Source organism: Dendrobates tinctorius, unplaced genomic scaffold (genome assembly GCF_039654945.1).
Source record: "Dendrobates tinctorius isolate UK_male_01 unplaced genomic scaffold, ASM3965494v1 ptg000192l, whole genome shotgun sequence".
Classification (NCBI taxonomy): domain Eukaryota; kingdom Metazoa; phylum Chordata; class Amphibia; order Anura; family Dendrobatidae; genus Dendrobates; species Dendrobates tinctorius.
This window is the reverse complement of record NW_027361859.1, coordinates 4,956,780-4,984,638: the sequence shown is the minus strand read 5'-3', so window position 1 is coordinate 4,984,638 and position 27,859 is coordinate 4,956,780. Positions and strand designations below refer to the sequence as shown.

General features: G+C 42.3%; 1 protein-coding gene across 1 annotated transcript in view; it reads right to left on the bottom strand.

Moving 5' to 3' along the window:
• Positions 1 to 1,178: 1,178 nt before the first annotated feature.
• Positions 1,179 to 27,859, bottom strand: part of LOC141055826 (uncharacterized) — a 103,512-nt gene continuing 76,831 nt past the window's right edge. The window contains exons 13-14 of the mRNA XM_073552544.1: positions 10,739 to 10,744; positions 1,179 to 3,114 (exon numbers count right to left, since the gene is read on the bottom strand). Of these exons, the coding sequence (XP_073408645.1) occupies positions 1,862 to 3,114; positions 10,739 to 10,744 (1,259 nt within the window). The 3' untranslated portion in view covers positions 1,179 to 1,861. The remainder of the gene's footprint in view (positions 3,115 to 10,738; positions 10,745 to 27,859) is intronic.

Sequence of the window (27,859 nt, the reverse complement as noted above, 5' to 3'; positions counted from 1 at the left end):
AGAGACTCTCTGCCACTATTCACACTAGGTGGGTTTTAACATTAGAGAGTGTAGTTACTGTCCCAAATGGGTACACCTTGCCGTGGTGGGACAGCTTTATACTTTTTTGATCAAAACAGTGTTTACTAAGTACCCTATGTTATTTAATGCACTTGCTTTTCTATGTATTTATTTTCTTTAGGGTATATGCATACATTGTTTTTTTCCTATGGTTTTGTTTGCTTTTATGGCCACTGTGAACATGCTTTTACATCATGCATGTCATTCAAATCTACTTCAGTTCAGTTTTTTTTTGCTGAGACAAATGGCTGACAAGTTCAATTGTTGAAAATAGGAAGTGTGTCTGAGGGTAAATGGTGCCTTGTCTGGTATGTGTTACCAGGCACTCCAGCACCTTCATCAAATGTGTCCTGCGGTTTCCAGTGCATCTGGTACTGTCTCCCAGTAGTCTCCAGTGCTTCCAGTATCTGTTTCCCACATGCCCATGGCCTGTGCTCACCCAGCCCTAAGGCTTGGAGGATTCACCTCACCACATGAGACAAAACAGTATCAAACACTTCCAGATCTTATCTCACAATGCTGTCAGTTCTAATCCTCCCCCCACACTGACTGCCGTTTGATAAGATCTGGAAGAGTTTATAATGATACATAGCTCTGCGGTATCTCTAAATAGTAGCTGTAGACATCAGTGATAAAAGAAGGGTGTATTCTTTTTTTTCTCCTGCATGATGATGCCCACTTATGATTGTTAACCCCATGAAAGGGAAGTACAAGTCCCCACAGATAAATCTCTCGTAGCACCCAGTTGAACTATAACATAAATATTGGCCTAAACTTTATAAGCTATTATCTCTGCAAGGGAGAAGAAAAATTAAATAAAAGCAAAGTTTTACTCAGCTCTGCAGTCAACATTCCATGATGTGGCCAGTTAAAATGCCTAAACTGGTGAAAGGTCTTCTGAAAATCTTGTAGAGCAATGCAAAGCTGGGTAATTATAGTTGTTTCCTATAAAAGGATAATTTCAAAAATGGAAAAGTGTCTTAAACCTGAGCTCCTTAATGTAATTCTGCCTTCAATACTTCTAAACAAGCCATACCAGCTCTCCCTCAACTACACAGGTCATACGGCAATATCTTAACCCATAGACAATTCAAACAATAGATACAAAGAGATGGATATTAGTATTAGAAACAGTTGTTTATTAATCCTTGGTTACAAGTTTTAAAGGGGCGGTCCGACACCTCTCTCTTCTGTGTAGTCTGGTATCAGGTACGAGTAGATGCTGTTGAACTTGATTAGGACAGTTGAAGAGGGAACCATCCAGTCACCTGTTGGTCTCATCTGATTAATAAGACACCATAATTATTAGATGCTTGTTGTCTGACATTTGCCTCAGCAACTGTCCCGATCATGTATACAAGATAAGTGCTGGTCAACCTCTTTAAAATGCAGTTATATTGTTTGCTTTTTTTTGTAAAGTATTCTATACACATGATGAAATATTTTGGATTATTATATCCATTTACTTGCTGATGGCTATTGGTCATTGATAATGATTAAGAAACATGTTGAATGCATTTAGTGATTTAAATTGCTTTCCCTTTTAGGCTTGCGACTTAACTTTTGCTGTACATTTTCTGGTACTCTTCGTCAATAAAATAAATTTATAAATTATGAAGCGGCTACTTCCCTGTGTAATTTCTCTGATATATAAGAATAAATAAATTTGTTTTCCAATTCCCAATCTGAAAATAGCTTCTCCTCTGTGTGTATTCATTGATTTATAAAAGAGTAGATTTACAGGAAGAACAATTCTTTCATGTACAGTAAGACTTGTTTTCTGGGTAAAACTTGTCCCACATTATGAAAATGGCTTCCCTGTGTGAATAATTTTATGTTTAATGAGCTGCCCTTTGAAAGTAAAACATTTTCCACATTCTTGACAAGAAAATGGCTTCTCCCCTGTGTGTGTTCTCTGATGTGCACATAAATTTACTTTCTTATTAAAACATTTCCCACATTCCAAACAAGAAAAAGGCTTCTCCCCTGTGTGAGTGCTTTTATGTTTAGTGAGATCCCCTTTGCAAGTAAAACATTTCCCACATTCTGAACATGAAAATGGCTTTTCCCCAGTGTGAATTTTCTTATGTGCAACAAGATTTCTTTTGTAGGTAAAATATTTTCCACATTCTGGACATGAAAATAGCTTCTCCACCATGTGAGAGCTTTTATGTTTAATGAGATCCCCTTTGCAAGGAAAACATTTCCCACATTCTGCACATGAATATGGCTTCTCCCCTGTGTGAATTCTCTGATGTTCAGTAAGACTTAATTTCTTGGTAAAACATTTTCCACATTCTGAACATGAAAATGGCTTCTCCCCTGTGTGAGTGCGTTTATGTTTAGTGAGATCCCCTTTGCAAGTAAAACATTTCCAGCATTCTGAACATGAAAATGGCTTCTCCCCTGTGTGAGTTCGTTTATGTTTAGTGAGATCCCCTTTGCAAGTAAAACATTTCCAACATTCTGGACATGAAAATGGCTTTTCCCCAGTGTGAATTTTCTTATGTGCAACAAGATTTCTTTTGGAGGTAAAATATTTTCCACATTCTGAACATAAAAATGGCTTCTTCCCTGTATGTGTGCTTTTATGCTTACTGAGATCCCCTTTGCAAGTAAAACATTTCCCGCATTCTGGACATGAATATGGCTTCTCCCCTGTGTGAATTCTCTGATGTACAGTAAGACTTGCTTTCTTGGTAAAATGTTTTCCACATTCTGAACATGAAAATGGCTTCTCCCCTGTGTGAATGCTTTTATGCATAATGAGAGCCCCCTTGCAAGTAAAACATTTCCCACATTCTGCACATGAAAATGGCTTTTCCCCTGTGTGAATTCTCTGATGTATAGTAAGACTTGATTTCATGGTAAAACATTTCTCACATTCTGAACATGAAAATGGCTTTTCCCCAGTGTGAATTCTCTGATGTACAGTAAGATTTGCTTTGTTGGTAAAACATTTCCCACATTCTGCACATGAAAATGGCTTCTCCCCTGTGTGAATTCTCTGATGTGCAGTAAGATTTGTGTTCTTGGTAAAACATTTCCCACATTCTGGACATGAAAGTGGCTTCTTCTCCATATGAGCTTTTTGGTGTTCAGCATCCTTTTTGTTGTTTTTATTTTGCTTATCAGTCTGTAATAAATCAGAAGATAGGACCTGTTGATAAGGAATAGCTGATAGATTTTTGCTATGAAGGGCTGGAGGTTTAACTGGAATAATGTCATGCTCTTCGTATATATATGGTGTGGTACCATAATCAGCTGCTTCAAAATCAGTAACTGTTAGATGTCCCTCTGACGCACAGTCATCTGCCAAGAAATAAAAACAATATTTTCATAAATTTTGCCTTTAGCAACAAATTGTATTAAAATTCAATTACTAGCTAACAAAGACAGGTACAAACTGTAGACTTCAATGTGAGCACTAGTAGTTTATGATATTAAGCCAAGATGTTGCACAATTTTTAGTTCCTCTTCTAATGCTACCTTTTTATAGCTTTATGTTTCAATGTGCTTGTCAATAAATTATTGTAATGAAATATTCAGTGGAGAATCATAAAGAGCCCTGTAAGTCAGTGCTATTAGGTGGTGTCTGTCTCATACACTCCCTGACATCTACATGAATTATAGCACAGAACAAGGCAATGGGGAGGAGCGGGATGGTCGTGTACATAGAAGCCATGACTTTAGAGCAGGTGTAAGGTTTGACTAGTACATGTATTTTTTTTTATGTATTTTCATTACAAAATTAAGGAGAAATAAAAGGAGGAAAAGTGAAACATTGACTTTAAGACCTATATGGAAGCACTGGGACACCTGAAAATTAATTTGAAGCAGTGTCGTTATCCTGTCATGGTTGCCAGTCTCTGGTCCTAGTGGTTATTATCCAGCTTCAGCTACATAAAATGTATTGTATACTCCTTACAGAAAAGTTTGCCCATTTCTGCATCAAGATGAGTCCATTTTTTTGTTCAAAGTACTGAATCTTATACAAAAATATCATATTAACCCCTTCACCCCTCAGACTGTTTTAACCTTCCTTACCAGGCCAAATTTTACAATTCTGACCAGTGTCACTTTATGTATTAATAACTCGGGAACGCTTCAACGGATACCAGTGATTCTGAGACTGTTTTTTTCTTATTCAAAATTTTATAGTTTTATAATACACAACAAAAGCAATCATATCAACCGATTCACAGGAGCACATCATATGGCATACTAGCTACTAAAATAGAGAGTTAAAAACAACAAAATTAGTCCATATAAATAAACAAACTGGCACTTCATAACATACAAATCAAAAGACAAATTTCAAACTTATAGCCAAAAAGGAAGAGACCCAGTAAAATAATATTAAAATAATATATTTTATTGATATATATTAAAATATTGATTAAAAATCAAAAATGCCGAGTAGGAGGCTATTTAAACGCCATACAAATACAGAGTCAACAATAAATAAACATGTCCTTAAAGTTAAATAATTGTCCAAATAGCAGGATAATACAAGACTATGGCCGCTGTAAACATAAGTAAACGCTATCCCAATATAAATATGTGTATTAGTAATATCAAAGTAGAAACGGAATTCAACTAATATTGTGGCCACAATCTCAGTAACATCATACAAGCAATGTCCAAATCTCCATGAGATTCAATCCCATAGACACCGCAAAGACAGCCAAATAGCCTGCAAAAAGTGTAATAAACCCAGCTTATTTACCTATTATAATCGGACATCTGTGACACTGGATGGCGGGACCTCCTCCACCCCAACGCGCGTTTCGCACTAGCTTCTTCTGCGGTCTTTGCGGAATCAATATTTTAATATATATCAATAAAATATATTATTTTAATATTATTTTGCTGTGTCTCTTGCTTTTCGGCTATCTAATATATAAAGCTCAAAGTGTGTATGTTTGTATGTATGTGTGTATGTATGTGTGTGTGCATGTCCGGAATAGGCATCCGCACCGTCGCAGCTACAGCCACAAAATCTGGCACAGTCACACGTCTGGACCCCGAGAGCGTCCTAAGCTATGTTGTGAGGTGAAATTTTAACCCCGCGCGTTCCAATTCACCAAACAATTTTGCCCCTATCTACATACTGGGGAAAAAGTGTGTGCGCGTCAAGCCCCGCCCCTCATTATGATGTCATAATGCCCCTATTTGCATAATGGTGAAGCAGTGTGTATCAAGCCCTGCCCCTCATTATGATGTCACAATGGTTGCCATGGCGATGCTGATGTCATCATAGGTTGCAAGCCCCGCCGCCGCTCATTATGATGTCATAATGGTTGACTATGGGATGGAGGATGTGTGATGGGTATATGGGCACTTGACTATGGGATGGAGGATATGTTTGACTGGTATATGGGCACGGGACTATGGGATGGCGGATATGTATATGGGCATGGGACTATGAGATGGCGGATATGTATGATGGGTATATGGGCACTGGACTATGGGATGGAGGATATGTATGATGGGTATATGGGCATGGGACTATGAGATGAAGGATGTGTGATGGGTATATGGGCACTCGACTATGGGATGATGAATATGTATGATGGGTATATGAGCACGGGCCTATGGGGTGGTGGATATGTATGATGGGTATATGGGCACGGGACTATGGGATGGAGGATAATTATAATTTGCTATAACTAACCACATTTAGTTACTATGCCCGGGCAGCATGATGGGCATAGTATGTATGATGGGTATATGGGCACTGGACTATGAGATGGCGGATATGTATGATGGGTATATGGGCACGGGACTATGGGATGGATGATATGTATGACGAGTATATGGGCACGGGACTATGGGATGGTGAATATGTATGATGGGTATATGGGCATGGGACTATGGGATGGAGGATGTGTGATGGGTTTAACTAACCACAGTTAGTTACTATGCCCAGGTAGCGCCGGGCTCTTCAGCTAGTATAATTATATAAGTCCGAAATTTGTCTTTTAAAATAGAGAGTTGTTTAGCTACATCAAAGCAAACAACTCCATACAGTATCAAGAGTAGTTTGCAAAAGACAATTGACAACCTGTTAAACTAAATAACAAGAATGAGAAGAGAAAAGAGAAGAAATGTTTATAGGGACCAGGAGGACAAATCACTAAGGCAGATGGAGTATGAACTATGATAAGGGCATATCAAATATTGTAAAAGGATAAGGTAGCAATTATCTTAGCTTTCTTTGGTACATCGATGAGGGTAAGAGGGACTCCCAATTAAACCATTTTGCAGCCACTTTGATAGCCCATACACAAGAGGCAGCTATCAGGGATTCCATCCAAAGAACTCTAGCCACCTCCCCAAACCATTCCTCTAGCGAAGGCGGGTCTAAGGACATCTAGTGTCGTGGAATTACCACCTTAGCTGCCTGAAGAAGGTGCCTCAATAATGATTTCTTGAAAGCATTTTTAGCCATGGGAAACAAATTGCAGAATTGCTTCCGGGCTTTTAGAGATTGATACACCCGTCATTTCTTTAATCATTTTAACCCTAGAACGCATACCTGGGGCCTCGCAGGCCCGCCCTGTTAATTGTTTTCTATTTTCTGCAAGATTACTTTAGTTAGAATTTTGAAACTCTAGGTATTCCTCAGGTATATAGTTGTTTGTTATTCCCAGTTGTTCATTTATTTTTATGTTACAAGCATTTCGGTATAACAACTCTTTTTTTGTGAATACCCCATATTCACATACCTGGGGCCTTTTAGGCCCGTACTAGGTTTACATGTGATCCTAAGTCTTTTTGTCTTCACTGTTGCTGGGGAAGACTTTGACTCAGTCTTTATGACTCTGCTGTTGCTATCAAGAGTGTGAATTCTGCCTGACTACATGGTCATGTGATCTTGGGAAGGAGGCTCCCTCACAACGTCATGTGTTTCTGACATCATCATAGGCCCTGAACACTGTTCATTGTGTGCTACTTGCTGAAGAGACTTTGGAGGAAGGAGTCAGCTTTCTTGTTTCTTGAAAAAGAAACTTTCTGAGTTACAAAAATCCAAAAGCTTCTACTGCACCTAAAAGAAAGTGGTGACCTGCTGAAGGTGAGAGGAGGGGTCTGTACTTTGCCCTTAGCACACACACTAACAAAGAGTGTACAACCCTGATTGTAATCTTTTTTTTTTTTTCATTTTAGTCTACTGACTTCTAAGGTTACAATGGCACAGTCTACATCCAGGGGTTTGACTGACCAAGAAATCGAAGCAATCATTTTTGATAGTGATGAAGATAGTGAACTTTCTTTGTCTGATGAAGAGTACATGCCACCAGCTAATGTCTCTACTTCATCGTCCAGTGATTCTTCAGATGATGAAGAAGTAATGGATCCAGCAGAAGGTACAAATAGAACATCCAAAACTAATCTTTTTTGGAACAGTACTGCTGAGGTTCTTGGACGAACCCCATCACATAATATTGTAAGAGTTGCTCAAGGAACTGTAGGAATTCCACAATTCTTGTCCAAGAGATATGTTCTGTAAATTTTTTTCTGATGATATTGTAGATGAGGTAGTTTTGTGTACTAACTTAGAAGGAAAACGTATCGCTTCAGGAAGAAAAAAAACATGGAAAAATATAACAAAAGAGGAACTGTATGCTTATATTGGCCTTACTCTTCTGGTAGGGAGTACAAAATCATACGATGTTCCTATCAGAGAACTCTTTATGAACCCTTTTTCAGATCCACATTACAAAGCTACAATGTCAGTCAATAGATTTGAGGATATTCGGAGAAGCCTTCGTTTTGATGACAAGAGAACTCGTCCTGTCAGTTGTTGCGGTCATTAGTAAAGTAGAAAAGGGACCTTTGAAAAGAGATATTCCTGCAGCATGCTTACTGCAACTTTTATATAAAAAACTTTTAGACAAAAAACATTATTATAAAGAGTTATATCGAATGCGTATATTGGGCGTTTTAAGCCCGTTCAGTTACTCTTTTGTTTTTTTTGCACATAGTAATGTTTTGAATTATTCACATCTTAGGCTGTGTTCCCACTGGCGCTGGGGTCTGCCAGGAGGTGATCCGTAATGGATCTGATCTCTTGGTAACTCCAGTTAAGGCTGCTGGAATGCCGGGATTCCGCCAGCCTTAGCTGGGGTCACCAGGAGGTCAGATCCATTACAGATCTCCTCCTGGCAGACACCGGCGCTAGTGGGAATGCATCCTTACTTTGCAATTTTCAAATAAACTTTGAAAATTATTTTTGTTTGAGTTATTCCATGTTATTTGCACACGGGCCTAAAAGGCCCCAGGTACGTGAAAGTGTAGATTTTTAGGGTCATGCGTTCTAGGGTTAAGAACACCTTACCAGAAGCCCACCATATATGCAACACTGAACCCACCAACACAAGTTGGATACTCTTGGGAACCATTTATGCAAGACCGAAGGAACACAATACCATCTAGATACTATTTTACAACTAGTTTCCCGAGCTTTAGTGGCTATATTAGATTTATGAGAGAGATGGAAACATTTATACCATTGTTCTCTTGTAAAGGTTTGATGGAGTTCCCTTTCCTATGTCTTACAAAAAGGGGGAAGCATATCCAGATCACTATCCAATAGAAGCTTATAGATATCGTCTGAGACTGTTTTATGCAACACATTGTTCTTCATGTTAGTGGTAAATATAGGTTGATATTTTTTGTGCTTATTTGGGAAAATTTCTGAATTTTTGCAAAAATGTTTAAAGTTTTTGCCATTTTGCATCTTTTAATTTGTATGCCCTTAAACCAGATAGTTATAGCACACAGAATACCGTATATACTCTAGTATAAGCCGACCCGACTATAAGCCGAGGCACCTAATTTTGCCAAGAAAAACTGGGTAAACTTATTGACTCGAGTATAAGCCGGGAATGCATTGTCCCCTGAACCCTATCCTGATATACATGGCTCCCCTGTCCCTGTCCTTGTATACATGGCTCCCCTGTCACTCTCCTTGCATGCATGGCTCCTTATCCCCTATCCTTGTATGCATGGCTCCTTATCCTCTATCCTTTTATACATAGTTCCTATTAAAAAAAAATCCTACTTATCTTACCTGCGTGCCCTCAAAGCATCTCGTTTTGACGCCGGCAGCTCTTCCTGCTGAGCGATCATGTGACCCTGCTCATTAAGGTAATGAATATTCACTCCACGCCTATGGGAGTGGAGATGCCTGAATATGCATGAACTTAATGAGCGGGGCCACGTGATCGCTCGGCCGGAAATGCTGCTGGCGCCGAAACGAACGAGATGCAGTGAGGGCGCACTGGAAGGCGAGTAGGATGTGTACTGAAAGCCGGTGGCTGCAGCTGTCACTGTGTGCTATAAGAGAAATGAATATACATTTTTCTTTAGCATTGGCACAGGCTTCAGCCACAGCCGCCGGCTCCTGCCCCTTTGACCCGTTGCTCCCCTTCCCCGCTGGCTCCAGCCTCTGTGAGACTGTGTGCACACGAAGCAGATTTTCAGCGGATCCGCAGCGGATTTTACCACGCAGAAACGTTGCATATCCGCATTGTGATGTACAGTAGCCTTAAAATCAATGAAAAAAAAAACGCTGTGCAGACGTTACTTCTTTTGTGCGATTTTCCATCTCCCCTGTCACCAAATCCGCAGGGGGAAAACCGCAGTGGAAAACTGCACAAAAACCGCAAAAAAAACCGCACGGAAAATGGAAGAAATCCGCAGGAAAAATGCAGGTCATTTGACCTGCGGATTTCTTCCATTCTGCGCGGAAATATCCGCAGGTCCAAAAAGTACGTCTGCACTCAGTCTGACCCGCTGTTCCACCGCTTCTCCGCCCCCGCATTCTGGGACAACTGACTCGTGTATATGCCGAGGGGGGGCATCTTTAACACAAAAAAAATTTGCTGAAAAACTCGGCTATACACGGTAGTTAATAGACAACATTTAACACAAAACTACTTTACATCAGCACAATTTTTTAAACTTTTTTTTGTTAGGAAATTAAAAGGGTTTAAATTTTGATCAGCAATTTCTCAACTTTCCATCAAAATTTACAAAATCAATTTTTGTAAATACCACATCACATTTAAAGTCACTGTGAGGGGCCCATATGACAGAAAGTACCCAAAAGTGACACCATTTTAAAACTGCACCCGTGAAAGTGCTGTAAACACATTCAAGAAGTTTATCAACTCTTTAAGGGCTTCCCAGGAATTAAAGCAATGTGGAAGGAGAAAAATAAAAATTTACCTTTTTCCCTCAAAAATGTTGGTTTATCCCCAAAGTTTGCATTTTAACAAGGATAACAGGAGAAAATGGACATTACAATTCATTGCGCAACTTCTCCTGAGTGCGCTGATACATATGTGGTAGAAAACTACTGTTTGGGTGCACGGCAGGGCTTGGAAGGGAAAGAACGCAATATTGGCTTGAAGAGATAACGGACACCATGTGCAGAGCTACTAATGTGCTGAATCAGTGGAAAGCCCCACAAATGATCCCTATTTTGGAAACTACACCCCTTAAGGAACTTATCTAGAGATGCTTTACAGAATTTTATAATGTTGAGCCAAGAAAATGAAAAAATACAGTTTTCTGTCAAATGTTGGTTTTGCCCAAATATTTCATTTTTTCAAGGGTAGAAGAGGAAAAAGGACACTACGATTTGTTGTGCAATTTCTGCTGAGTTTACCAATACCTTATACCACTAATGTTTGGTCACACGGCAGGGCTTGGAATGGGATGAATGCCAACTGAATTTTGAGGTTAATTTTGGCTGGAATAGATTGCGGACGCCGTGTTATATTTGAAGAGTCCCTGACATGCCAAAACAGCAGACCACCCCCCCACAAGTAACCCATTGTGGAAACTAAACCTCTTGAGGAATTCATCTTGGGGTGCAGTGAGCATTTTTAACCTTCAATTGATTCACAGAATTGTATAACATTAGGCTGAGTAAATGGAAAATTCAATTTTTTTCCACTATAATTTTGCTTTGCCCCCAATTTTTTAATTTTCAACAGGGATAGTAGGAGAAAATGAACAGCACAATTTGTTGCACAATCTCTCCTCAGTACGCCAATACCCCATAAGTGGTCAAAACTACTTTTGAGGTAGAGCGCAATGCTCAGAAGAGAAGAAGCGCTATATTGGATTTCAGATTTTACTGGAATGGTTTGATGGTGCTATGTCACAGTGGCAGAGCTGCGGAGGAGCCAGAACAGCAGAAACCCCCCATAAGTGACCCAATTTTACAAACTACATGTCACGGTTCCACCCCTTAGTGTGTCTGATATGCAGTTACTGATAGCTCAGCCATTCAATCTACTAAAGGGACGTACTGAGCTGTTAGTGTGTTGATTAACAGCTCATCCATCCAATCTGAGACTATGAGGCGCTTGCTGTCTCCAGGTGTTCATTATCCCAGGTGATTGCCAGGCTCCTTACCCGAGCAGTTGCTCCCAGACCTCTGACAGATGTACATTCAGCTACTGTGTGCTTTGTCTCTCTGTGCCTTACGTTCTGTTTGTAGATCTTTCCTTGTCTGACCTTGGACCTTGTTCTGACCTTTGTCTATACAACCCCTTCTATTCTGACCTTGGAACGTTACCTGACTACGTCTTTGTCACATCCATCTGTTTAGGATGTACCTTCCTGGCTTTTGACCTTTGACCTCTTGACCTCTCTACCTCATGGCTAGTCCGTGAGTAGTGACTAGTGTCACATCATGTCTGGCCAATATATTTTTCTTTTTTGCCATAATGGAGCCTGTTCACACGCTCTGTGACCAGATGGCAAATTTAACGCAGATGACTCAGGATCTGGCTAAGAAATGCCAGAGTCTGGAGTCATCACAGTTGCAGGGTCAGATAACTAATTTGATGAAGACCTCCTACAGACCTCCACTGCCGGCAGTGGATGTGACATCAGTAACCTCTGATGTACAGCTGGTCACTCCCAAACTTGTAATGGCCCTCCATGATAAATTTTAGGGAGAGAAATACCAGTTTAGGTTATTCAGTGAGAGCTGTGGGATATTTTTTGCTCTGCATCCCTGGTCGTCAGGGGAGGAGATCCAGCAGGTGGGAATAATCATGTCCTTACTGTGAGGAGGTCCTCAGACCTGGGCTTTTTCCTTGTCACAAGCACCAGAATGATTTTCTATTGACGCCTTTTTTGACAGTATAGGTCTGATATAGGACTAACCCGACAGAATTGAGGTCGCTGAGGCTTAGATCATAAGTTTGATCAGACAGTGTAATGATCTTATAATTTGATGTCATTTTCCTCTTGGTGACTTTGAGGAAATTTACCTTGATGAACGGCTATTTCCTTGATTTATCCAATATTTTATTGCTTTACACCTTTCCAGAAGCAGGAATGAGTCGAATGCTCTCAGGCACTCCACAGGATGAAAGCTGGGTCCATCACTATGATCCTGAGATCCAAGGTTGGAGCCTGGGGTTATATTCTTATATGCTACCACCTTTCTTCCCAACTTTTGAAGGGAAAGAGGGATAAGAGCTTAGGCCACGCCCCTGACCACACCCATTTCACAACTAGTCACACCCATATCCACACCCCAATCGCACCCATTTAGCACTGATGATCACTCTGACTGGTACTGAGAGCACAGTGGCTGGTACTATGGGCACACTGACTGGCACTGAGGAGAAGAAACAAAGAACAAAGAGAAAGAAAGAACAGAGGGAAAAAGGAGAGAAACGAGAGAGAGAAAGAACAGAGAGAGAAAAAGAAAGATCAGAGAGAAAGAAAGAACAGAGAGAAAGACAAAGGGGAAAGAAAAAGAACAGAAAGAAAGAGGGGAAAGAAAGAGAACAGAGAGAGAGAGAGAGAGAAAGAAAGAAAGAAAGAAAGAAAGATTCTATAAAGATACTATAGCAGCCCGGCTCCCATTGTAATGCCCGCCTGAGCCTCCCGATGCAGGACATATCATGATCCGCTCACATGGCATCCCCGATTCCAAGGTGATCCCGCTGTCCACGCTAGTAAGGAGATAGAACAGACCTCAGGTACCTGCATGCCGGGTCCGGAACTAGAAAGGCTGCATCCATTGTTCCCGTGGAGAAGCCTGAGTGGGGCAGACCTTCCCCTGCTGCATGAAGGAAGCATGTGAGAGATGGAGCTTTCTGCTGACAGAAGGGGGCGGGGAGAGACAAAAAGTGCGCACAGCAGCAGGGAGATAAAAGAAAGAGCGCAAAGCAGAGCAGTTTGGCGCCAGGGCAGAGCAGCGGTCAGAGCGGTGAGTGGCGAGCTCTGCTTCTCTTGTCCCCTGCACGGAGTACCAACGCTGCGAGGGGTCACAAAGGAGCCCCGTCACCTGCAGAGCCAAGCGTGTACAGTACAATGCCAGAGAGAACGGCACGGAGCAGTGCAAAGCAGAGCAGAGCTGTGTACATAGAGCTGAGACATGCACACTGAGTAGAGCTGAGCCAGCCATGCAGCAGTCAGAGAGAGACGTGCGAAGCCCTGAGAACATCGGCAGTGTGCAAGGTAGTGCCAGACGTTGCCCGTCGCCAACAGCGGGGACCAGAGAGAAAGGGACATACAGTGTGAGTCCGGTGACTGTCAGAAAGCAAGGCACAGAACACTCAGTGTTAACAAACGTGCCCCATACGAGTGACCGAGGACAGGACAGACCCTTGTACCCTGACCGTGCTGTTAAACAACTTCTGAGCCACGTGGGGCCAGTACCAGATCGTGACCCCTTTTACCATCAGTCACTTTGGGCTCGCTTGACCAAGACTGTGAGGAGAGTTGTGCAGGAGTCTTGTCGAGCTTAAACAGTAGTTGTGGCCCTTACCTTTGTAGGAAACTGCAGTATATGGACTAGGGGCAGTGGACTGTACCGGAGACCTACCACTGTCACCAGAAGACGGGGGGTATTGTTGTCTGCTTGACCCCATTAATGAGGACACTGTGCCAGCTGTTGCCGCCACCATTGAGTTCGCAGCAGGAGCTGCAGTATTGACTTCCTTATACGCTTGCAAATATTTGAACCATTGTATTGTACTGTGATTTAATATTGTTTCTGTCAATACTGTTTAATTTTTTACTTCCCTGCGTGGAGTATTTCCTCTGTAAAGAAATCTGTTAACCCTAGCTCTGCCTGCGTACCGTCACTGCATCCCGCGTTCCTGCTCACAACCTTACACGCTGTCGGAGGATTACACGGTGATGGATCTGAAGCATTCCCTGAAGTGCCTCCATGGTTCTGTCACAATTTCCTCCCGAAATTACCTCATTTCCGGTCAGCTTCTAGCACGTCACTTCCGGGGGTACGTTACGTGCGAGTTTTAAAGTGCTCCTCGGGGCTCCGCCGTGTACTCCTGTGTCCGCGGGAAAAGTAAGCTTCCGGCCGGTACAGCGGGGCAGACTCTCAAAATGGACTGTCCCACTGGATCCAGAATGGTTGGGAGCCCTGTACCACTCTGTATACTCATCAATTTGACCTGTGATTATTTGCACACAGAACACATACCTGAAAATCCAGGACTGTAGAGCGGTGTCTTTCAACTTATAAATTTTGTTATGTTTACTGCCAGTGATGGGTAAATCCAGAAATTGGGTAGCAGAGAATTAACCAACAGGAGTGAGAGTATGCAGGAATTATACACAAATGCAAGATGTCAGCACAATGTAAAAGAATTGTTGGAGTATTCTGAATAACTGAACTCTGAAGTCTCAACACTAAGACAAGGGTACCTGGCCTAAGAAGATGATGTCACAGAGAGGCATCAGGCAACTTGTAAGCCTCAATGAAGAGCACAGCAAAGCACAGCAGTTGTATGGAAAAGTAACCAAGCCTGGCTTGGACACAGCTATCTCCAATGATTAGATCTATCAATGGGGACAGGGGGGACTGGCTCCTTATCAACAATGCAATAATGAAACTGCCGCTACCTGCCTGTTCACCAAGATACAACCTGTACTGAAAAGGCAGCCAGTGATAAAGACATCTCCTGCCTGTCCATTATGTTTCAAACTGCACTACAGCTGCTGCTAATGCCCCTAAACAGCCAGAAACCTTTTGCCTGTCCAATATGTTCCATACTGTGCTGCCCTGAAGATGGAACCCTGCCCTGCGCAGGGTAGATCTAAGAAAAATCTCCCAAAAAGGGATAATTTTTGGACTGTTAAAAGAAGTCATTGCTTTTTTACAGCCCCCAATGTCCTTCTCTTGGAAGGGATACCTACACAGCTCAGAATACAAATTTAGCAAGACATTAAACATATGACCTCCAAAAAATTAATTTCTCATAGCTATAATTATGCATTGCTTGTCATTTGGCATACATAGCAGTACATAACATAGTGTGAGTTCAACAGAATCAAGTATATATTTATACCAATCATTTAATAAGTAAAATATAGAGGCCACTACTTACTTGCCCTATCATCTGAAAGAATCTCTTGTTTACACTCCTCATCAATCCTCACATATGTCTCTGTAGTATTTATATGGGTCAGATCTTCACCCTGAATCAAATATTGTAAAAGTCACAGACAGATGGAGAAGTCACATCTATGATCAGCTCTAATCCTGCCATCTCCACCGTTCTCATTACACAAGTATAAAACATATAATACTGGTGGATAAAACAAGACTGAGCACAAGACCTTCACAGCCGTCTACACATCATAGGGGAGATCTCATGACACCTTCTCTCCAACTACCTGATGATCCTGAGAAACATTGGGATCTTCTTGTTTACAGTCCTGTGGAAGAAGAGGATGGGGACATCTCGCTGGTGTTGTTCTCTTACTGGATAGAACTGGAGGAAACACATACGGGGACAGTCTAAATACACACAGTCCTAATTATCTGTATGTAAAGAACTAATTCAGTCCCTGTATATTACCTGGTGATGTGAGGGGCTGGGGAACCTCCATCATGACGTCCTTGTACAGATCTTTGTGTCTTTCTAAATACTCCCACTCCTCCATGGAGAAATAGACGGTGACATCATGACATCTTATAGGAACCTGACACATACAATGATACCGTCATCCCCCGATCTCTTCATAGTGTTACTGTATAATGTCCCAGCATTCCCAGCAGTGTCACCTCTCCAGTCAGCAGCTCAATCATCTTGTAGGCAAGTTCTAGGATCTTCTGGTCATTGATGTCCTCATGTATCAGGGGGTGAGGTGGAGGCCCAGTGACTGGGCACAGGGGTCTTCCCCATCCCTCAGACACATGGTCCTGACAGCGCTCACTAGAGGTCTTCTTCACTACTGTGTAATCCTGGTTATGGAGAGACAGATTAATAAATCTCACTACAGACATTTCCAGAGCCCTCACCTCTCCAGTTCTGTCCATCTGTTATTCCCATAGATAAGAATGATGTAATGTGATGTCATCAGAATCTCTCACCTCTCCAGTAAGCCGGAAGAGGATCTCTAGGGTGAGGTGTAATATTCTCACTGCCATTTGCTCACTATTCCTTTCCATCCTTGATGGGTCAATCAGGAAAATTCTCTTAGGCCGGCGTCACACTAGAGAGAAATACGGACGAGTGAGAGGCGTAAAAACCACGCATTGCACACGGGCCAATGATACTCTATGGGTCAGCTCCCAACAGCCGTATATTTCTGGCCGTATTTTACGGGCCGAGACAATCGCAGCATGCTGCGATTGTCAGCGTATTCCGGCCGAAATACGCTAATGCAAGTCTATGGGGGCGCAAAAAATACGGATTACACATGGACCAGACGTGTTACTTGCGAGAAATACACACCCGGTGTCCTTTAACAAAAGCCGGCAAATTATTTTGCGAGACAGTAAAATCACACTGACATGTTTAATAAAGAAATGAAAGAATAGATATAGACACATAGAATACATATACAGATACAGTGGGGAAAAAAAGTATTTAGTCAGTCAGCAATAGTGCAAGTTCCACCACTTAAAAAGATGAGAGGCGTCTGTAATTTACATCATAGGTAGACCTCAACTATGGGAGACAAACTGAGAAAAAAAAATCCAGAAAATCACATTGTCTGTTTTTTTTTTCATTTTATTTGCATATTATGGTGGAAAATAAGTATTTGGTCAGAAACAAAATTTCATCTCAATACTTTGTGATTTATCCTTTGTTGGCAATGACAGAGGTCAAACGTTTTCTGTAACTCTTCACAAGGTTGCCACACACTGTTGTTGGTATGTTGGCCCATTCCTCCATGCAGATCTCCTCTAGAGCAGTGATGTTTTTGGCTTTTCGCTTGGCAACACGGACTTTCAACTCCCTCCAAAGGTTTTCTAAAGGGTTGAGATCTGGAGACTGGCTAGGCCACTCCAGGACCTTGAAATGCTTCTTACGAAGCCACTCCTTCGTTGCCCTGGCGGTGTGCTTTGGATCATTGTCATGTTGAAAGACCCAGCCACGTTTCATCTTCAATGCCCTTGCTGATGGAAGGAGGTTTGCACTCAAAATCTCACGATACATGGCCCCATTCATTCTTTCATGTACCCGGATCAGTCGTCCTGGCCCCTTTGCAGAGAAACAGCCCCAAAGCATGATGTTTCCACCACCATGCTTTACAGTAGGTATGGTGTTTGATGGATGCAACTCAGTATTCTTTTTCCTCCAAACACGACAAGTTGTGTTTCTACCAAACAGTTCCAGTTTGGTTTCATCAGACCATAGGACATTCTCCCAAAACTCCTCTGGATCATCCAAATGCTCTCTAGCAAACTTCAGATGGGCCCGGACATGTACAGGCTTAAGCAGTGGGACACGTCTGGCACTGCAGGATCTGAGTCCATGGTGGCGTAGTGTGTTACTTATGGTAGGCCTTGTTACATTGGTCCCAGCTCTCTGCAGTTCATTCACTAGGTCCCCCCGCGTGGTTCTGGGATTTTTGCTCACCGTTCTTGTGATCATTCTGACCCCACGGGGTGGGATTTTGCGTGGAGCACCAGATCGAGGGAGATTATCAGTGGTCTTGTATGTCTTCCATTTTCTAATTATTGCTCCCACAGTTGATTTCTTCACTCCAAGCTGGTTGGCTATTGCAGATTCAGTCTTCCCAGCCTGGTGCAGGGCTACAATTTTGTTTCTGGTGTCCTTTGACAGCTCTTTGGTCTTCACCATAGTGGAGTTTGGAGTCAGACTGTTTGAGGGTGTGCACAGGTGTCTTTTTATACTGATAACAAGTTTAAACAGGTGCCATTACTACAGGTAATGAGTGGAGGAAAGAGGAGACTCTTAGAGAAGAAGTTACAGGTCTGTGAGAGCCAGAAATCTTGATTGCTTGTTTCTGACCAAATACTTATTTTCCACCATAATATGCAAATAAAATGAAAAAAAAACAGACAATGTGATTTTCTGGATTTTTTTTTCTCAGTTTGTCTCCCATAGTTGAGGTCTACCTATGATGTAAATTACAGAAGCCTCTCATCTTTTTAAGTGGTGGAACTTGCACTATTGCTGACTGACTAAATACTTTTTTTCCCACTGTATATACATATACATTATATATAGATATATATAATGTATACACACACGTCATTGAGACACACACACATATAAATATAGATTTATATTTCATAGAGTTCTACATACAGTTGTGGCCAAAAGTATTGACACCCCTGCAATTCTGTCAGATAATACTCCGTTTCTTCCTGAAAATGATTGCAAACACAAATTCTTTGGTATTATTATCTTCATTTAATTTGTCTTAAATGAAAAAACACAAAAAGAATTGTCCTAAAGCCAAATTGGATATAATTCCACACCAAACATAAAAAAGAGGGTGGACAAAAGTATTGGCACTGTTCGAAAAATCATGTGATGCTTCTCTAATTTGTGTAATTAACAGCACCTGTAACTTACCTGTGGCACCTAACAGGTGTTGGCAATAACTAAATCACACTTGCAGCCAGTTGACATGGATTAAAGTTGACTCAACCTCTGTCCTGTGTCCTTGTGTGTACCACATTGAGCATGGAGAAAAGAAAGAAGACCAAAGAACTGTCTGAGGACTTGTGAAACCAAATTGTGAGGAAGCATGAGCAATCTCAAGGCTACAAGTCCATCTCCAAAGACCTGAATGTTCCTGTGTCTACCGTGCGCAGTGTCATCAAGAAGTTTAAAGCCCATGGCACTGTGGCTAACCTGCCTAGATTTGGACGGAAAAGAAAAATTGACAAGAGATTTCAACGCAAGATTGTGCGGATGTTGGATAAGGAAGTTCAAGCTGCCCTGCAGTCCAAGGGTACAACAGTGTCAACCCGTACTATCCATCGGCATCTGAATGAAAAGGGACTGTATGGTAGAAGACCCAGGAAGACCCCACTTCTTACACCGAGACATAAAAAAGCCAGGCTGGAAATTGCCAAAACTTACCTGAAAAAGCCTAAAACGTTTTGGAAGAACAACTAATAGTAGCCGTGGAGCGTTCCTACGGTGGTCCTAGACGCCTCTTCACAGCCGGAGAACTAAATAAGCCTAAAGAAAAAAAGGGGAAATCTAAACTGCCCCAGAGCAGACCCCAAAGCAATAGACTGCCCCCAACATATATTGTCGATGAAAACACAAACACAGACAGAAAGACAGGCAGAGCAAATGATGGGGCCCAACTAACTAGATAGGAAAGGACAGAAAAGATGCTGGCTGCAATCCGCAAAAACCCTACCAAAAATGTCCCAACATGTCTGATAGGAAAAACAGCCCTGAAGTCACTAGACTTCAAAATCCCTATATCAGCACTCCGATATATTCTGAAGACAGAGCAAAAGAGATTTAACCGATCAGGCACAAAAATGGAAATTCAGCAGAGCCCCAGCCGGGGTTGGCTGAACACAAAACTAAGCAAATCAGACAAAATCTCATGGAACAATAACAGAGCAAAATTTAGCTTCAGAAGACAGGAACTGAACTGGAGGACAGTGCTCAGAGCAGAGAAATCACCAGCAACCCTACAGGGTGTCGGCTGCCTTATATCCACTCAGAGATTCTGGATGTCCAATCGCAATCCACCTCTTCAGGTGACAGGTCTCTCCCATCCAAATCAGCTTCACCACCTCCTTTCACCAGCAGAGGGAGCTCATCGGACATCAAAGGTGAACGAGAAAATGAGCTCACAACACAGAGAGGTAAAGCAGGTGAATGAGGGCAGATTTTATAAGCCTTGAAAGGGCCCATTGCTTTTGCCCCCCCCCCGGCTACAAAAATCTGCCCCCAGACACCCCAGAAAAGGCGCATCTATAATATGCGCCTTTTCTGGCACTTATCCTCTCTATTCCAATTGCCCTGTAGCGGTGGCTAATGGGTTAATAAGGAGTTAATGGCACCCTGCTGTAGGAAGGTGACATTAAGCCGATTAATAATGGAGAGGTGTCAATTAGACACTTATCCATTATTAACCCAAGACTATTAAACGGTTAAAAAACACACACAGACATTAATTACAAATTATTTTAATGAAATAAAGACATCTAGTTTTGGACAAGATTTATTCCTCTGCTAATCCAAAACTAAACCATCGACCTGTAACAAAAATAAAACAAAAAAGCAACAATATCCTTACCTCTCTGCTGCTCAGTCATGTCCCCCGCTGCAATCCATCAGAAGGGATTAACTGGTTTACAAAGGGGACCGGTGCTAATGCGACCAGCCCCTCTGTAAACCACTGACAGAATGAATTATTTCATCTCTGCGCAGCCTCCCTGGCTGCCCAGAGATGATCTAATGAGTGTGGGAAAGTTTCTGCATTTTTTCCCATGCTCATCAGTTTACCTGAGGTCAGCCAGGGACTCCGCGCAGCCTCACTGATGCCACTGGCTGACCTGAGGTGAACTAATGAGAGTGGGAAAAAATGCAGAAACTATATATATACTGTATATATATATATATATATATATATATACACACAATATATATATATATATATGCCTCAATGACATGTATATATATATATATACAGTATATATATATGTGTGTGTATATATCTATGTGTATATATCTATTCTTTCGTTTTGGGTTTTAACCTGTCATTGGGCTCCATTATATGTCCATTTTGCAAGCCTGCGAGAAAATCTTGGCATACGGATGCCATACGGAGGATTACATACGGATGCTTACATGTGCAAAATACGCGGCCACACCTTGACAACGGATGACATACGGAGCACTATTCAGGGACCATTTCTGCGTATTATGCAGGGCTGTGGAGTCGGAGTCGGAGTCGTGGAGTCGGAGTCGGAGTTAGTTTTGGTTGGAGTCGGAGTCGGAGTCGGTAGAAATGTACCGACTCCGACTCCAGCTTTAAAAAAAATGTATTAATATTTCATAATTGAACTTTCATATGAATTTTATAAATGTTACTCAAATATATATGTTCTATCAAACTATGAACAACAGTGATAAGCAGTTCTGCTGGAGATAGAGACATTTCTTACTTCTTGTGTGTCACTGTTCTCCACTGCCCTTATCTAATCTTATACTTGGTTAACCTCATGCTGCCCCAACCCCCCTACTTACAATGTATGAAACTGAAAGTGAAAATGTGTTGCATATTCTTAGTAGTAAAGCTCCTCCTCTAGACTAGATCATACTAGGTGTGCGTCTTCCAAGCATCTCACAGCTGCCTGCTACTCAGAAGAGGAAGACTGTAAGAAGTATTATCCTTTCAACAAACTTTGCATCAGTTAACTGTGAGTACATGAGGAATAATAACAGTATTACTGACCACTATATCAGTTGTACGACCTGGCAATAATTTTGTACAATTGTTTTTAGGAAAAACAATTGTCATTTGGATTGTGAACGCAGAATTAAAAACCTGAGAATGTCAAAGAAGCATCACATTAAATCAGCTGTATTTGAACATTTCACCATCACTCAAGATAGAAAACATTATGTCTGTCAGTGTATGACAAATGATCCAGATGAAAACAAATGCTGTGAAGCCAAGATGAGTGCATATTCAGGCAAAGATAAAAATGATCCTACCAGAGCTTCTAATCTAAAGAGACATTTACAGCGCTTTCATCCAGAAGTACTGAAAGCAGTGGATGAGAAAGACTGCATCCAAACCAATGAACCAGTGCCCAGCTCTTCCAGCCAAACAAAGGAGCAGAGAACTTTGCAGCCATCAGTTGCAAGATATTTTGTCAGTGACAAAGTTACTGTGACAATGACAGTAGATACATTTAAAAAACAGATCATAGAGCTTGTTGTAAAGGATAGTGTGCCTATTTCATTATTTTCACGACCAGCTTTTATGTGTCTGAATGGGGAAATGGCCCGCAAGCTTGGTGTTTCTCTGGAGAGAGAGTATTAGAAAATTAGTAATCGAAGAAGCTTTTAAACAAAAGGAAGAACTTAAAAAAACTCTCAAGGGACGCTTTCTGTTTCTTAAAATGGATGCCTGCACACGTCACAGAGTGAACTATTTTGCCATCAATGTCCGATTTGTTTGTGACAAAAATGAAATAGTTACCAAGACATTGGCAGTAAAAGACACCAAAGCTCATCACACCAGTGAGTTTCTCCAGGTCTTGGTGGAAAAGGTTCTGCAAGACTATGAACTTAAAAAAGAGCAAGTTCTTTCTGTCGTAACTGACAATGCTTCAAATATGATAAGTACTATTAAGCTAATGAATGAGAGTAATGATGGTGACCAGCAGCTAGAAGAACATTCTGGGTCCACAGACACAGAAATGTTTGAAATAGAGGAACACAGTATTGTAACTGAGGAGCAAACTGAAGTTGCTTCAGATGAACAGCAACATGATAGTTTAGATGATCTTGTTGAAACTGTGTCAATATGTTCTTTCATTCATCACATGCGCTGTGTTGTGCATACACTACAGCTGGCTATAAGAGACAGTCTGCAAGAAGGACATGCTGCTGCACTGATTGGCAAGGTGAGAAAATTGGCTACTGTTGCCAGAACCCCTAAAGTTGACACAATTTTGAAGAGACGTGCTGGAAAAGGGGCAATTATTGATCAAGCCACACGATGGGGCAGTACTTACTTAATGATTCAGCGCTTGGTTGAACTGAAAACCTTTCTTGTAGACATGGCTAACCCTCAACTGACGCTAAATGAAAGTCAGTGGAATCAGGTGACTGAGCTGGAAAAATTGCTAGAGCACCCATTTACAGTGACTACAAAATTACAAGCAGAGGACTTAACTCCAGGTATTTTCTTAAAGGAGTGGAAGAACCTGATGTTTCGCCTGTCCCAAAGAGGAGGGTTAATTGCAAGTGGCATTGCTACATCAATGAAACGGAGAGAGGAGCTACTATTACAAAATAACATTCTTTTGGCAGCTGTTTATGTAGACCCAATGCATCGGATTCTTCTAGATGATCAACAGCTAAGTAAAGGAAAAGAAGCTCTGTTTGAAATAGCAGTAAGGATGAAAGGGTTGCAGAACAGTCAGGAGGAACAAGAAGAATTTGGTTGTCCTGACATCTTCACCCTCATCATCAACTGATGAAGAATTTAATTTCGAAAAATATTTGGATCACAAGGCCCGTGCAAAGCGTTCTCACATAGAAGAAGAGTCATCCCCATCAAGAAACACAGCCAGTACATTTCAGCAGAATTTTTCATGTGCACTAAAAGAAATTGAGAAATTTGACCGTTCATCAAAAATAACAGTGCAACAAGCGATTCCTCTGTATCCTGACATTGTCAGAGATGTTGCCCGAGTGGTTACTGCTTTGCCACCAACACAAGTTAGTGTAGAGAGGTTGTTCTCTGCTCTCAAAATAATTAGATCAGATTTGAGGGCATCCATGAAGGAGGATCTGACAGAGGCAATACTTTTTCTGAGGACAAATTTATAGATTTCTTCTTATTAACTGCATAAAAGTGTTTATTGCATATTTACTTACAGTTTAGAAAAGTTTATAAAAGTTATTTGCTATATTCTAATTGTATTCTAATAAATGTAGTTTTTGCTCTAAGTGGTCTGATTACTTATATGATGGTGAGAAACTGAATAAGCACGATGTTTAATATTTTACAACAGTAAATTTGTTGTTATGAATTGGCCATTTATGAAGGAGTCGGAGCCTGATAAAATGTCGGAGTCGGAGTGGCTTACCGACTCCACAGCCCTGGTATTATGACCATACAATACGGTTCGTATTTTTATACGTTAAGTGTGACTCCAGCCTTACATAGAAGATCTCCACTGAGAGGATAAGATATTGTAGAGACCTGAATTGGACGAAGAAGAGCTAATGTAACATCATAAAGAATCCGGTGTAATAACACAATTACTAGAAACTTTATATCCAATCACTGGCAGCAGAAATGATGCTGACATGTATGGCACCCAGGCCCAAAAGTTACCCTGAGGACCAGAGCAATTTAGTTATGCCCTGTTCACATAAAAAGTAAGAAATGTTCTACTCTGGGCCAGTCTGGAGACCAAATTCGGTCATTCCAATGAATGGATTGGAGAAAAAAAGATTTGGTCAGCATATAGATGGCATCTGTGTGATAGTCTTTTCTTTACAGACTGCTTGCTGAGAATTGCTTGGGAAACTGCCTAATGCACCTCTGTGTTTTTATCCCCTTGGCAATGTACAGTGTGTCCGTAAAGTCATGGTGCATTTTTGACAGTCAGTGGAAAGCAACAAAAGACGATAGAAATGTGAAATCTGCTCCAAATACGGACACACTGTATAAGGCAGCGCTACATACAGGGTCTCGAAAAAGAATTCATACCCCTTGACATTTTTCATATTTTTTCATGTTACACCCACAAACTTAAAGGGAACCTGTCACCCCCCCAGGCGTTTTTAAGTAAAAGAGCCACCTTGTGCAGCACTAATGCTGCATATTGTCAAGGTGGCTCTTTTATTTAGCGTCCCTTCCACCGCAGAAAGAAGCGCTTTTAAAATGAGTCAGACCGGGGGGGCAGGTCTTTCCCCCTCTGACACCGACGCCTCGCAGCCATCATTCATTTCCTCCTTATGTCTTTGCTCCCCCTCTCTGTGTTCAATTCAAATGCTGGCGCCTGCGCTGTAATATATTTTCTGGGGCATGCGCAGTGACCGCTGCCCTTCTCTCACATCACTTCATGGCCTGGCTATCGCGCCTGCATGGAGGCGCTGCCAGAGATCCCGCCCCGCAGTCGCTTATGATTTATTCACACTGCAGGGCTGGGAATCTTGGGCATGAGAGCCACAGATAACTACTGCGACTGAGCGGGGAGAGATGAGGAGACCTTGTGTGGGGAAGATACTAAGGAGAGAATGTTCTTAACAATTACAGCAATATTGGCCTCCATGTAGTCATATAAGTCACAGGTCAGACCCCAGCGACCAGCAACGGGGGAGAACGTGTGTATTCAGGGGGGAAACATGGAGAACGGAACAGCACAGAGATGGTAAAGAGCATTTATTATATGGGGAGGAAAAATGGCCGAGTGTGACCAGCGGCTAATCCTGAGAGAGAATAACGGGGCTCCAGCACCTACCTCCACCTGCAGAGCCGCACTCCACATATATGGCTGCTCTGTGCACACAGGACCTGGGATGAGGTCACAGGAGGGGAGGAGTCAGGGGTCACATGATCAGGGGCCTCAGTGTATGCAGGACTCTGCTGTGCTGGTTGTCATGGTGCTGGATGAGGGGAAGTTTCTGTGTGGGGTCAGGAGAGGTTTACAGGGGGATGTAGCAGAGCCGTGTGTGTACGAGGTGTACGGAGCGGAGCCGCGTGTGTACGAGGTGTACGGAGCGGAGCCGCGTGTGTACAAGATGTACGGAGCGGAGCCGCGTGTGTACGAGGTGTACAGAGCGGAGCCGCGGGTGTACGAGGTGTACGGAGCGGAGCCGCGTGTGTACGAGGTGTACAGAGCGGAGCAGCGTGTGTACGAGGTGTACGGAGCGGAGCCGCGTGTGTACGAGGTGTACTGAGCGGAGCCACGTGTGTACGAGGTGTACTGAGCGGAGCCACGTGTGTACGAGGTGTACTGAGCGGAGCCACGTGTGTACGAGGTGTACTGAGCGGAGCCACGTGTGTACGAGGTGTACGGAGCGGAGCCACGTGTGTACGAGGTGTACGGAGCGGAGCCGGGTGGGTACTAGGTGTACAGAGCGGAGCCGGGTGTGTACTAGGTCTACAGAGCAGAGCCGTGTGTGTGCGAGGTGTACGGAGCGGAGCCGGGTGTGTACTAGGTGTACAGAGCGGAGCCGTGTGTGTACGAGGTGTACAGAGCGGAGCCGGGTGTGTACGAGGTGTACAGAGCGGAGCCGGGTGTGTACCAGGAGATGGCACAGGATCCATGATGCAAACAACTGGCTAAGGATGGTTTCACATTTACGTCTGTTTGCGCAGCATTTCATCAGCCGCAATCCGTATGCATCATGTTTCCTTATCTTTAACAAGCTGACGACTGAGGTTAATATTCTGGGAAGGAGCCAATAGCCATAAAGGTTCCCAGGCTATTAATATCAGCTCACAGATATTTGCTTAGCCTTTACTGGCTAGTTTACAGGGGAACCCCAGAAAAAAAATTGACATGGGGTCCCACTATAAAATCGAACCAGCAAAGGCTAGGTAGACACCTGTGGGCTAATATTAATAGCCTGGGAAGTGGCCATGAATATTGACACCCCCAAAGGCTAAAAACATCAGCTCTCAGCCGCCCCAGAAATGGCGCATCTTATAGATGCGCAAATTCTGGCACTTAGCCTCGCTCTTCTCACTTGCCCTGTAGTGATGGCAAATGGGGTTCATATTTGTGGAGTTGATGTCACTTTTGTATTGTCAGGTGACAACAAGCCCACAGCTTAGTAATGGAGAGGCTTCTGTAAGACACCCATCCATTACTGATCCTATAGTTATATGGTAAATAAACACACAGCCAGAATAAGGTCCTTTATTTGAAATAATCACACAGATTCCTTTATTGAATCTTAATTAACTATGCTAGCTGAATGCCTAATCCACGACTCCCTTGTCTCCTGCAGCAAAAATAAAATAATAAACCAACATATACTCCCTGTACGACGTAGTCCATACCTAGTGTCCCACAATAATCTCACATGTAGAACAGTCACATCGGGAGATGTGACCACTCTACCCGGCCTCCGCCGATATACTCACAGGAGGTAATCGTTCCCACAGTGTATCAGTGCACTGCAATGAGAGTTCATCAGCTCCAGTGCTGTCAAGGCACTACCATTGTGTGAGAACTTTCCCATACAGAGGTGCCATAAGTGAGTGCATTGGAGCTGTTGAACTTCACTGAATTCTCACTATTCAGTGATACACTATAGGAGCGATTACCTCCTGTCAGTGTATCGCCGGAGGCCGGATGACATCAACGTGGGACACTCGGGATAAATGTACTACGGTGGACAGGGAGTATATGTTGGTTTATTATTTTTGATTGCTTGCAGGAGACGTGGGCATCGGGGATTGATTAGGTGTTTGGTGACTATGTATTTTGCATGTGATTATGTCAATGTTTTGATTTTTTTTACAATTGAACACAGGCGCCGGATGATGAGACTATTCTCCCATAATCGGCTCATGCCATCCCTGTATATGTGACTGCAGACATAGCCTGATGGGAGTAGTAGTCCCATCAGACGAAGCCTAAGTACAATTACTATGGGCTGCTAGTCGCATGGGTACACACTAGGGTGACCGCAAAAAATCGATGTCAGAATTTTGTCCGTCTGGACCCCACAAAACGATTCCCCTTTCCAGATATTGAGATAGCCAAAATTTGAGCTCGATCAAACGACGTTAACCCGTGCCGCTCGTCGCTCAAAGTTTGAAAAAATCCAAATTGAGGTATTTTAAGATTTAG